At 33.0% G+C, this 13,474-nt stretch overlaps 1 protein-coding gene across 2 annotated transcripts; it reads left to right on the forward strand.

Moving 5' to 3' along the window:
- Nucleotides 1-542: 542 nt before the first annotated feature.
- LOC112726721 (uncharacterized) lies at nt 543-5,305 on the forward strand. Of its 2 annotated transcripts, none has more exons than XM_072210156.1 (5): nt 543-1,588; nt 2,249-2,326; nt 2,821-2,919; nt 4,772-4,893; nt 4,959-5,305. In XM_072210156.1, exons 1-3 carry the CDS (start codon nt 722-724, stop codon nt 2,824-2,826), a joined length of 951 nt encoding a protein of 316 aa, XP_072066257.1. In that variant the 5' UTR covers nt 543-721; the 3' UTR covers nt 2,827-2,919; nt 4,772-4,893; nt 4,959-5,305. The 2 variants fall into 2 exon arrangements, with proteins under 2 accessions (XP_072066257.1, XP_072066258.1); XM_072210157.1 differs by having other exon boundaries at nt 4,980-5,305.
- The last annotated feature ends 8,169 nt before the right edge of the window (nt 5,306-13,474 follow it).

The raw sequence follows: 13,474 nt of genomic DNA on the forward strand, positions 1-13,474 counted from the left end.
TTATAATATTATAAATCAGATTTGGATTTATACGTCTTTAATTCTATGTATCTGGACATGTATATTTGAATTTATATTTTTTATTTTATATTTCACTTTGGTTGAATATACAATTATTAGTAAATAGTCACCAAAAGAAAAATTATTAGTAAATTGAGAATTAAAAGTAATTTTTATTAAACAATCCATAATTAATGAAAATAGAAAATGATAAAATTCAATTTCAAGATTTTTATTGAACAAGGATATAATTGATAATTTAATAATAAGTGTTTTAAAAAAAAAACAAAGAGTGGCAATTTATTGTCGAACAAAGAAAGAAGACCAATGTCATATATAAATATTTGTTGTTTAATAATGTAAATAAATTATTTAAAACAGCATTGTTTTATGATGAAATTCAAAACAGCATTTATTTTGAAAGAAAGAGAAAATATTTTTTGAATGAGAAAAGTCAAATAATATTAAAAAAAATAAGAAAAAAACAAAAAAAAAGAAAGAAGAAGAAAGTGTCATTAATAAGGTTTGCATGGCAATATGCCAACTCTTCACTCTTCGTTCTTTCTTTCATTCATTCATTCATTCTCTCTGTTCTTGAATCCAATCCAATTCAATTCAATGCATAAACAATGTTTCCATTTTCACTATTATATATACACAACTCCTCATTCATTCATTCACTCACTTTCATCGTTTCATTTCAATTCCAATCCCAATTCCAATGGTGCATCACCCACCCAACTCTCACCCCGAGCTACCACCACCACCGCCGCCGCCGCCGCCGCCATCAGTACCACCGAGGCCCTTTGCCGCCTCCTTCTCTTTAAGGTGGGCGCTCGGAAACCGCAACCGCAACGCCAAAACCCCCAGGCGGTTCCATTTCGGAAGGCTGCCACTCCCTACCACCGGAGGTATCAACCCGGTTCTCCGACTCGGGTTGTCGCCTCTGAACCCGGCTCGACGTAGCCCTCTCCTTATCAACCCTGAACCCCACTCTAACCCGAACCGGTTCGCTTCTTCTCCTCCAAAGGAGAAAATTTTGGTTGAACCGGTTGAGGGTTCGGAGAATACGCCTGAGGATAAGGGCACAAACAACCTCTTGCTCCGGTTTTGTGTGAAAAAGAGGGACCTTTCTGCTCCCAGTGCTGATACTGAACCTGAACCCCAGGCTGAGGCTAAGGCTAAGGCTGAGGCTAAGGCCAAGGCTGAGGTTGGGGAGGGTGAGGTTTTGGAGGAAGGAGAAAGTAACCCTTTGGTGAAGACATGGAATTTAAGGCCGAGGAAGGTTGTGGAGAAGAAAACTGCAGTGAAGGGTAGGAATGGTGGCTCGTTGGGCCATGATGCTGGCAGAACGAGAAGCAGGGTGCGGCATGGTTCATCAAGTCGGGGTAAGAATGGGGGGCTTAAGGAGCTTAAGGAGAATGGTGGTAGGAGGAAGGAGGAGGAAGAGGGGGTGGTGTTGAAGACGGCAATGCTCTCATTGACACTGACAAAAGAGGAGATTGAGGAGGATTTTCTCAAGATCACTGCTGCCAAACCCCCCAAGAAGCCCAACAAGAGACCTAGGGCTGTTCAGAAGCAGCTTGATGTAAAATCATACATTCATTCTCTCAATTTCATTATTCCATTGCCATCCTTTATTTTTTGTATGGTTGTTCTGGATTTCATGTGCTGCTTCGCCTTGTTTTGTTGAGCTTTTACCCTTGTAGCTATTTGGTTATATGGTTATTGGTTTGGATGCTGATATGATTTATAATATGATACTCTTAAATCTTGTGTGATTTATGTAGCCAACCTCACATGCTTAGTTGTTGTATCTGTAATTAGATGCTGTTGTGGTATTCATTTGATGAATTTAAATATTTTTTCCCCCAATGCTTTATATGATCAGACGATTATGTTGTTTGGTTTGTATGATAATGCTGGTGTTGATGTAATCATCGATCAATTTCACCAATTCCCTTTATTTAATTTTTTATTTGATCCATTTTACTGGTTATATTGGATTTCATGTGCTTAAACTTGTTTTTTATTTGAACCATAAACCCTTTGTTTAATTATATAATCATGACGTGATGATGATTTGGTTTTCCTGGTGTTTATATGATGTGTTGTTTTCTTCTGATTTAAAAAACAGTACCCCCCGCGCGGGCGGGCGTGTTATATGATATATGATGGTAGGGGTAGGTTTGTTTGGTTTGTTTTCCTGAGGATGATAATGCAGATCTTAATGTTTGTGATTTTGCAGGCAGTTTTTCCTGGCCTTTGGTTGACAAGTGTGAGTGTGACCTCCGATTTATACCAAGTTCCTGACCCACCTCTTAAGGTTTTCACCTTGATATATCTTTTTACTTCTCTGACTGTTTGCCTAGATGATGAAGAAATGAATATGAACGCGAAAAGGAAGAAGAAAAAGATCCTTGTGCTTTTAACTGATCATCTGGGGCAATACGTATCGAAAGTGAGTTTGTATCTAAAGGGAAAAGATAAAGGTGTATCCTCCTTTCAATCATGTATGGTTTAAGATTCTGATGCACTTTGGCTTGAATTAAAGGTGGATACACCCTTGTTAGTTCATGTTGGTACAAATTCACTTTAGATGAGCTTTATTGAACATAGTGGTTGGTGTTTATTGTAATAAGCACCAAGCTAATCTAAGCCACTTGTCCCAAGAGCGAAAAAGAGAACAAAAAATAATTGTTTGATGTGTTAAAATTTTATTAGCAACAATCAAGTGTTCATTCAAGTTCTCACTAAATGATATTGTTACTCTTTGGAGCAATATGGTGATCATCTTGATAATCTGTTTGTTTTTTACAGGGTTAGGGTGTCACTTGCTAGTTCTGGGATCAGAATGTTCTCTGCAATTCTGACATCTTCGAATATCAAACTGTTCTGTCTTAGTGACATCCGGAGAAGGTATTACCATATAGTGCAGATCATAAGAAGAGGAGAAAATAAATGTTTGTTTCTGTGCCTATTATCTGTTCCTCGAGGCACCTAATAAGAAACAACCAACCTGTTCTAGTAGTCAAGTGGTTATAAGTAGTCAGTCAGCATTGTACATTATTTACGCTTTTCCGTCGGGTTTCTTTGTCAAAGTATTATAATTTATGGACTTCTAGTAGTATCTTTATCTATATCTATATATTATATATTTTCGTTTTTCCGTATAATTCATCTTATCTTTTGACATCGTGGTTTACTTGCATGCATATCACTATTGATGTGCTTGTTCATGGGCTAATTTTATTAGAAATAATAAAGGGAATATAACTTTAAATATTTGACATACTAGAGAGGATCCAGTGAAATTTCAATGTATTAATGGGAGGATGAGGATGGTATTGATTTGTTTAGTTTCCCTTTCTCTGGTATTTGGAATGTGCGCGTAAATCTAATTGCACAATCTTTCTCTATATCTCTTTAAAATATTTTGGCGCTGTCGGATATTGATGTCATTACCATGTTTATGTCTATACAAAATCTAAGGGCTTTAGATTCCACATTGTTTCTCTCTAACTTTTTGCTTGAACGAGCTGGCAGATTAATGCCAGGAAACAAAACACTATAACTCTTGGGACTTTATGTAATTTGTAATTTTACTTATGCCGTGTGCATTCATCTAATCTAACTGTTACATTCAACCCTTAAGAAAACTAAATAGTTATGACCTCTGAAAGAGTTCCTTTAGTGCATAGTTTTCTTTTGATATCAGGGCCTGTTTGTCTGGCACTTTTGAATATGTAAACCACAGAACATTTCATCTTTTGCTGTTAATAGTATATTTGTTTCTTTTATCATATTTGAGACAAGACAAAGAAATTGCTTGTACATTGATGCTATTTAAAGTATCTTCTTTCATTCTTGACTCTTGTGTGATACACATGATTGTTGTCATTGAGTTGCATTCTTAGTTTTCTTGTCTGTTATTTTTACTTGTTTGCAGGATATACTCTCATTGCCCTTGGACTGTTTATGCATTGTCCTTTCCTCAATAAAGATTGTAAACTATAGAATCCAACTTGGTGGTTGAAAAGAATGAATGCTTTGCTCATCATTTGTGATTAAAAATAAGAATCAGAAAATCTTAAGATTTTTCTTAATGGCACCAACTATAAGACCAATGGTATCATGAGACTAACTGTCAGGTGGCTAAAAGGGAAACTAACAAGAAAATAAGATAAATATGACAGAAATGAGGATGCTATGTTGATGAATAAAAGGGGGGAAGGGGGATGGGGGTTCTTGCCTATTGTTTGAAAAGGTGGTAGAGTCCTGCTTTTGATGGTTTGGACATATGAAGAAAAGGCCTGTAGAAGCCCTAGCAAGCAGAGTGAATCAGATGGAGAGTAGTCCATAGTTAGAGGAAGAGGAAGGCCTAGAAAACTATATGAAAACCCTAATTTAAACTTGATTCATCATGAAGTATTGCATTGTTGTCTCTTTAGTAAATTTCTTCCATTGTGCTTCCTTCTCTCCCCTAATCGATGCCTCTGCATAAATGAGTAACCTGCAAAGATTGATTAAATGATGTAAAAAGTTTATTGTTATCCAATTTTTCTGGATGGCATAATAGCTAATAACAAGTTTAATAAGGAGTCCTTGGTTGCTCTTCAAGTATATGATATAATATATACTTGTTTTGTTTTGTTTTGAACTTTTGATATTAGCCATCATGTGTCAATGATGTGTTTTTATGCACAACATTTATAATGTATCATACTATGAAAGGCCGCGAGGATAACATGTACTTGTTTTCTGTTTGTAGCAAATGGAGAAAGTATAATAGGGTTGATATGACAGAATGATGGATCTATTCTTTGCTCACTGGATGCTTCAAATTCTTCATGTGCTGCGTGTTTGCCATTGAACACAGTTCATTATGAAATGGTATGCAATGCATTCTAAGTTCTTATTGGTTTGGTTGAAGTTAAAAACTTACCTTGTATGTTTAGTTTCTGTCTCTGTTCCATCAGATCAAATATATTGTAGATCACAATGGACAAGAATCTTGATGCTGCAGCTTATCAATAACATGCAGATAAGAATGCCACTACGATTCCTGCTCCTCAACCGGTAAAATATTAGGTTGCCAAACTTGTAAACTAAGTAATGCAATCAAGTATATACATTTAATTTTATTCCTTTTTGGTTCTTGTTGGTCCTAAAAATGTTTTGGCCAGGATTTCGTGCGCTTGTATGAGATGGATACATAATCTAAAGATGTTATATGTGTAAATATTGTAACTGTTAAAACTTTGAGGGGTTTAGTAGTATTTTATGGTCATATATTTTATACTTATATTCGGATCTTTGCATATTTGGCCTGTTAGATTTTTAGAAAGATATCCAAGTAATGATACTTCCATATTTGCCTTCTATTCTTTCCATGACCAACTTTCATACTTTTATACCATTTCCATATTTTGATGAAATCTGGCTTATTCAGTGTTTATATTGTTTTCTATATTTGTTATTCGGATCAAATTTGTTTCGAGTTTGTGCCTTTCATGTGAAAGGCCAAAGGAAAATAGCTGATGCTGCATTTCTTGAGAGTGATTCAGTTGTTGGTTTTGCTACTTGTTGACTCTTCAGATGTACTACTTCCCTTTGAAAAACAAACGCCACCTTTATTTATATTTTTGATATATGTTCAGAACACATTGATATTTCAAGTTATCAAAGTTTCAAGGTGACATTTATTTTGAAATACTGGGAGTAATCACAATATAATGAGGTGGTGAATCTCAGAAACATGCCTTTGGCAATTTCAAGTAGAAGCTTTAACCAATGGGAAGGCATGGATTTAGGGAGTTGAACTATCTATTTAATTTATGTTATTATTGATCCTCATATCTTTCCTGTAATATCTGGTCAAATATAAGGCCTTTTTTTTTTTGGTCAAGAATATAAAGCCTTTCAAATCATGTATGAATCAAATAATATAAGGCTTCCAAATCATTATTCGTTCAGGTATATTTAGTTAGTTGTTTCTCTCTCGAGTATTGTTATCTTTGGGAATTAAACTGGGATTTGGGGTCCTTTCTAGTTTCTAAGACCATGTTGTATATGTATCTACCACTATATTAGATTATTAGTACCCTTTCTAAAACTCTAAGTTATATAAACTATTAGTTAATATAAAACGGTTTTCAATTTCATTAGAAAAAACGATTTTCTAGTAGCAATATTCAGGCTGATTCACCTAAATAAAGGAAATAAAAAATTAGTTACAAGAAGAAAGAATTTTTAAAAGTGTTAAAAAAAGTGATGTTTGAAAATAAAGAAAGTGATATATGTGGTGTAATTTTTAGTTAGAACCAAAATGCAAAGCACACCATATCGAGGGTGTAGTGTTCTATTTATAACTAAATTATTAATTAAAGACTATCACGAAGAACGCGACATGATTCTATTTTTTGTGAAGTTGGTTGAATAATCAGTTTACTCGTCTATTTAAATTAGTCTCAGATGTTCTATTTTTTGTGAAGTTGGTTGAATAATCAATTTACTCGTCTATTTAAGTTAGTGTCAGATGTTCGAATTGGATAGAACATTTTCAATGTTAGTTTCAATTTCAGAAAACTTGATTAGATACTTTTTATTTATTGAGAAAAATTTTTGCAACATTCAACCAATAAATTGACTTGGGATCCAGTTCACAGTAAAAAAACTAATTTCAAATCCATTCAAACCTTTTCCCCAAAAACACCGTGTACACATTTAGTCATTCACTCCCTCTGTGATGTTTCCTCTCTAACTTCATTCACATCCTTCAACTCACACAAAATTCTCACCGCTCTTGTACTCAACCCTTACAACCATCACATTCAACCCTCACTCTAACATCCTCATCCACTTGCTTTATATTCCAATATTCTGACACTTACTTAAACAAATTAGTAAAGACTAATGAAGTAATCACTATATCAATTTAAATTAGTTGTTATATAATGAACACTTTTATTTGTAAGATTTTAGATGATTGTTGGATGTACACTTTTCTTTTATTATTATAATGAATATTTATTCTAGTAAATATAATCTTTTTTCTTCATTACAAGGAAGATAAAGTAATATATGTGTATTAGAAATTTTTGAAAGTCAACAATTTTTAGTATTTTTTATTATTATTTAACCAGTATAATTATTAAATTGTGTTTAACAAATAAATTTTATTAATTTATGTGTGTAACTCTGAAAAACGTAAGTACAAATCATATAGATTTATGTGTTCAAAATTTTATTAAATATAAGTCCAAACTATATGCTTTTTATGCCTAAAACGTTCATAAATATAGATACAAATTATTATTGGCCAAATATTGATAAAAAATATAATATTTACTAGTCATGTAACATTGATCTACATATATATCGCAAGCATTTACATTGTTTGAATATAATTAGGATCAATTAGCATTATTTAGCATATCTGAATATTTATTATAAAATATTACGTCTTTATTATTTCGATTCTCTTATCACTTATAAATATTATTTTATATTATATCATTCCAAACAGCTTAAATAAACTCAATAATACACAAATCCTTTCTCCAATTTAGTCTCTTGTTTCTAACATGATATCAGAGCCATGGTATCTTCCTTGAAGAGGATAGGTTGTTTTTCTTGCGGTGAAATCACTGTAGTTTTTGCACTTTTTTTTCTATGCCATTTTTTCTTACCATTTGTCACTCCTTTGATACTTTTTCACCTCATCGACTAGCCTGTTCTCTCTATCTTGTGTTTTTCCGAGTCAAATGTGTTGGAATAAATGAATTTCATTAACCCATATCATCCATATTGAATCACCAAAATATATCATAATGCGGAAGCATACCTTTACTTATAAAAATCAGAAACTAATAGAAGGATTTGGATCTTGTGGTTCTTTTGATCTTCCTCAACCAAAACCTTTTATATTCCTAGGTGGCTGAACTGCAACTCTTTTGATGGGGAAAGAGCAACAAAGGCGGCTTTGGTATATTGGGGACCGAAACCCTGAAGGCCTATTTATATTTGAGCATGGCACCCATTAAACCCTAAAGCTCAAATAAAATAGTATCTAAAGTCTAAAAGATAATATATCTAAAATTCAAAAGATAATTATCTAAGGAACAAAAGATAATATCTGGTTTTATTCTCATTTAATTTCAAATCAAAAGTAATAATGACTTATTCAATTTAGCATTTATAACAATAAATAAGATCACCATTATATAAGTCATTTAATTTGAAATAGCATAATTTGTGATTATAATTAATATATGTATTGCCCACAAACAATAATGAGATCACTATTATATAAGTCATTTAATTTGAAATAGCATAATTTTTTATTATAATTAATATATGTATTGCCCACCTAACAATCTCCCACTTGGGCTATACATATATTCTTTCTTGATATAATTACATCTTATAAACTTTATGCGCGTATTTGAATGCTATTTCTCTCATTACTTTAACAATCTGGTCCGTCTCATATATTAGATATGGAACTACCGTAACTTTTATCACATTAATGTCGTGACTAAATCACGACAATCACCATCCTAATATACTTAACGACATAGATCAAATTTGGATGAGAAATATGAAAATTACATGCCAAGTGATCTCATGCATGTCTATTTCCAGCTCATCCAACTTTAAAACTTTATTGAGATCAAATACAATACAAATATTGCAAAATGAACATTTCACATAACATGAAATAAACCATCAACTTAATTCTGCAAAAAAATAATATCTGTCATAGGACATATAACATAAAATAAACTCCCACTAAACCAAGGCATCACAAATATTGACACCCATCCGAGCAGTGTGCTTATGAAAAACTTTAGGGATCAATTCCTTGGTTAATGAGTCTGCTAGCATATACTCTGTTCCTATTTGTCCTATGAAAATATGTTTTTCTTAACATTTCTCCTTGACAACTAAGAGCTTGATGTCTATATGCTTCGATTTTGACAAGCTCTTATTGTTATTGGAGTATAGTACTACTGACTTATTGTTACAAAATATCTTTAAAGGCCTTTCAATGTCATCTACTATATGAAGCTCAATGACAAAGTTTCGCAACCATATGCCATGAAATCGGAATCAGAGTACCTAATGATCTCCAAATTTTTTGATCTCCGATAAATAAGCATGTAATCATTTGTTCTCTTTAGATAACACATTATGTGTTTAACAGCTATCCAATGATCTTTGTCCGGATTGCTCAAGTATCTACCCAACACTCCCACCATAAATGATATATCAGAATGTGTACAGACTTGAGCATACATTAAATTCCCTAGTGCTGATGCATAAGGTTTATCATGCATTGCTGTCTTTTTAAGATCATTTTGGGGCATTGCTTGAGACTAAACTTGTTTCCTTTAACTACGGGTGTGTCCATTGGTCTACAACTTTCTATGACATATCTACTTAAAATCTTTTCGATATAGTTCTTTTGTGACAATCCAAGAATACCTTGAGAGCGATCTCTTAGTATCTCGATTCATAATACAAAAGAGGCATCACCAAGATCTTTCATTTCGAATTTGTTTGATAGAAATTTCTTAGTTTCATGCAACAAACCTATATCGTTACTGACAAGTAGAATGTCATCAACATATAAGATCAAAAAGAATGTATTTACTCCCACTGAACTTGCAGTATACACACTCATCTATGATATTTACCTCAAAACCATATGAGGTAATGACTTGATGAAACTTGTGATACCATTGATGGGAAGCTTGTTTGAGACCATAGATGGATTTTTTTTCTTTTTCTGTTGGATCTCCTTAATGACACTTCTTGAGGTTGTTGAGCTTGTTGTATGGGTTGGGATTGAGGAAGATTCTCATTGTGCTCTTGTACTATAACTGTATCTTGAACAATAATAGGCACAAGGACCTGATCATTGTCAGTTACAGAATCCTCATCAAAAGTAACATTCCTAATATTTCCTTCCCCCCAACTCAACATCCTCAAGAAATATCGCATTTCCAGTTTCAAAAATAGACCTTGATGCAGGATTGTAAAACTTGTACCCCCGTGAACTCTCAACGTAACCAACAAAGTAGCAACTAATTGTCCTTGAGTCCAATTTTCTTTCATGCGGCCTATAAGGTCGCGCCTCAACTGGACATCCCCAAATATGCAAATACTTTATACTGGACTTTTTTCCAGTCCAAATTTCATATGGGGTTTTGTTAACTGCTTTGCTTGGCACCCTATTAAGGATGTACACTGCGGTCTTTAAAACTTCTCCCCAGAGTGATTCAGGCAAGGAAGAATGACTAATCATGCTTCTCACCATATCTTTAAGAGTTCGGTTCCTTCGCTCTGCAACACCATTCATGCTAGGTTTGCTTGGTATTGCGGAACAATACCACACTCCTCTAGAAAAAGAGTAAAAGATCCGGAACGTTGCTCACCTGAACCGTCATATCTTCCGTAGTATTCACCACCACGATCAGATTTGACAGCTTTAATTTTCTTTCCAAGTTGAAGTTCAACTTCAGCTTTGAAAGACTTGAAAACATCCAAGGCTTGAGACTTTTCATGAATTAAATATAGATACCCGTAACGAGAGTAATCATCTATAAACGTAATAAAGTACCGTTGTCCATTCCAAGAGACAGTAGGGAATGGGCCACATATATCGGTATGTATCAGTTCTAAGACATCTTTAGCTCTCTCGGCACCTAATTTCCTTTTGTTTGTCCTTTTCCCCTTTATGCACTCAATGCAGACTTCAAAGTCCGCCAAATTTAGGGGTCCAAGAATTTCATCCGACACGAGCCTCTGAATTCTCTATTTAGAGATGTGACCTAAGAGTTTGTGCCATAATGATGCCGAATTTTCATTTAGTTTTTGTTTTGTACCCATTTGCAATATTTCATTATTATAGGAATTTAAGTTAAGCCTATATAGATTATCCACCAAATGACCAGAGCAAATATTATTCGAATTATAAAAGAGACTGACTTTATTATTTCCGAACGAACAAAATAACCTGATTTGTCCAAACGAGAAAGAAACCAAATTCCGTCTAAATGACCGTACATAAAATGTCTCTAATAAATCCAAGTAAAATCCACTCGTGAAACATAATCTAAAGGTTCATATAGCTTCGACTGCAACTATATTGCAGTCTGCCACATAGATGTATCTTTTAGCATCACTTGACGGTCGGCTCCACAGGCAACCCTGCATAGTAACACTTACATGAGTAGTAGCAGCAGAATCTACCTACCAAGTATCAACAGGTGCATAACTTAAACTAGCCTCAGAACAAACTAAAGTAAAAATTATACCCTTCTTTACACGCCAGATGGCATATTTGATACAATCCTTCTTCATGTGTCCCACCTTCTTACAGAAGAAACAGGTTGAAACTTGATCCTGTTTCTTAGCCTTTTTCTGCTGAGAAGGCACATCCGCAGTAGTATCACGCTTTCTTTTATACTGAGAAGATGAAACCATGTGAACACTTTCAGTCTTATCTTGTTGTAGCCTCTCTTCTTCTTACACATAGTGAGATATAAGCTCATTTAAGGACCAAGTGTCATTCAGAGTGTTATAACTCACTTTGAATTGCCCAAAGTGTGCAGGAAGGGAAATCAAAATCAAATGCACGAGTAAATTTTCAGACAACTCTAACTTTAGTGCTTTCAATTTTGAAGCAAGATGAGACATTTCCATAATGTACTCCCTTACATTTCCTTTACCTTTATACCTCATGGAGACAAGTTTGCTCAAAAGGCTACTTGCCTCCGCCTTTTCATTCTTAACAAAGAAATTTTCAACATCTTTCAAGAATTGTTTAGCATTTTTATCCTCAGTAATTGAGTCCCGAAACGCTTCAGGAATTGAGCGTTTCATGATCATAATACTTATTCGATTGGATCTCTCCCACTTCTCTATTTTAACCTCATTAAGATTTTCCGGAGTGGAAGTGGGTTTCTCCTCTCGAAGAGCTCTATCTAGATCCATACAACCGAGGACAATCTCCACAGTATCCTTCCAAACTTTAAAGTTTGAACCATTCAGCATAGGAATACTGCTAATTTGTGCAGAAACATTAGTAGCTAAAGCCATAGTTTCTGGATTAGAACAAAAAATATGCCGTAAACATTAGTTAAATAATGGAAAAAATCTATATTGAGATATCTAGAACAACATTAATTTTCAATTTTTGGATAGAAAAATTAACTGTAAGTGATACTCTCATTGCAGTAATCAAATATTGTCAAAATTCCTGTCACACATTAAGCCTTTCTTTGGACCGACTTAATGTGCACATGAAAACTTAAACTTCACAACCTATTTATTACCGCATATATTTTCTATTAATTGGCCAAACAATAACCTTCCTTTGGGCCGATCATTGACGCATAATTAATAGAAAATAAACAAAAGTATATAATGCTCATTATTTGGCCAAACAATAAACTTCCTTTGGGCCTATTATTGTTCGCATAAATAACAACCATTACTTTATTCTTAATTAGTTACCCAAATATTTATTTACCACAAATATGTGTATGTAATTCGCCCAAATATAGGTCTTTCTTTGGCCTGACCAATATTCGTATGAATTATATATCACCATATTCCTAATGTTTTAAATAAATCAATTTTCACAAAAAAGGCTATTTTGGCAGCATAATGTTCAATCAATTTATTCCAAAATCAAATCTTTATAAAATAAGTGGGTATAATAATCTAAATTGTTACTAATTTCTTTATGTAACAATTAAATAATATTTTTTATTATTCAAATATTATTAATATGTACATATAACTTGGCCAAATATAAATCTTCTTTTGGGTAAATTAATATTCGCATAATTGAGATACACATAATAATTCTTATATCCCAAAAGGGATCATTAATCAATTTTATTCCAATTAATGGTACACAAAAACAGATCCAAGACTATTAAAGATTAGCAATACTTTATTAATATTTAAAAAAAATCAATTTATTACTTATTATAAAAAAAATTCAAAAAAATTTTTGCCAAACCAATAAAAAGAAAACCGTCTCATGTAAAATATATACCTGTCTCAATGTATAATCAAATTATATATATATATATATATATATATATATATAAACGATTAGTAGTATACATATATTTATATACATACAAAAGAAACGCAAACGGCGACATATTATATATGTGAAACAATACTGAAGACATATATACTAACGCACACAGTCACAACATCTAATACATATATATGTATATTTCTATATATGTAATATTATAATGTAATATGGAACGCATATATATATATTATCCCAGAGAAAATAAAACTAAATATTTTGATGATTAAATTATGGATGGCTCTGATACTACTTGTTGGAATAAATTAATTTTATTAACTCGGATCATTCATATTTAATCACCAAAATATATCATAATGTGGAAGCGTATCTTTACTTATAAAAATCAGA

Source organism: Arachis hypogaea, chromosome 12 (genome assembly GCF_003086295.3).
Source record: "Arachis hypogaea cultivar Tifrunner chromosome 12, arahy.Tifrunner.gnm2.J5K5, whole genome shotgun sequence".
Classification (NCBI taxonomy): Eukaryota; Viridiplantae; Streptophyta; class Magnoliopsida; order Fabales; family Fabaceae; genus Arachis; species Arachis hypogaea.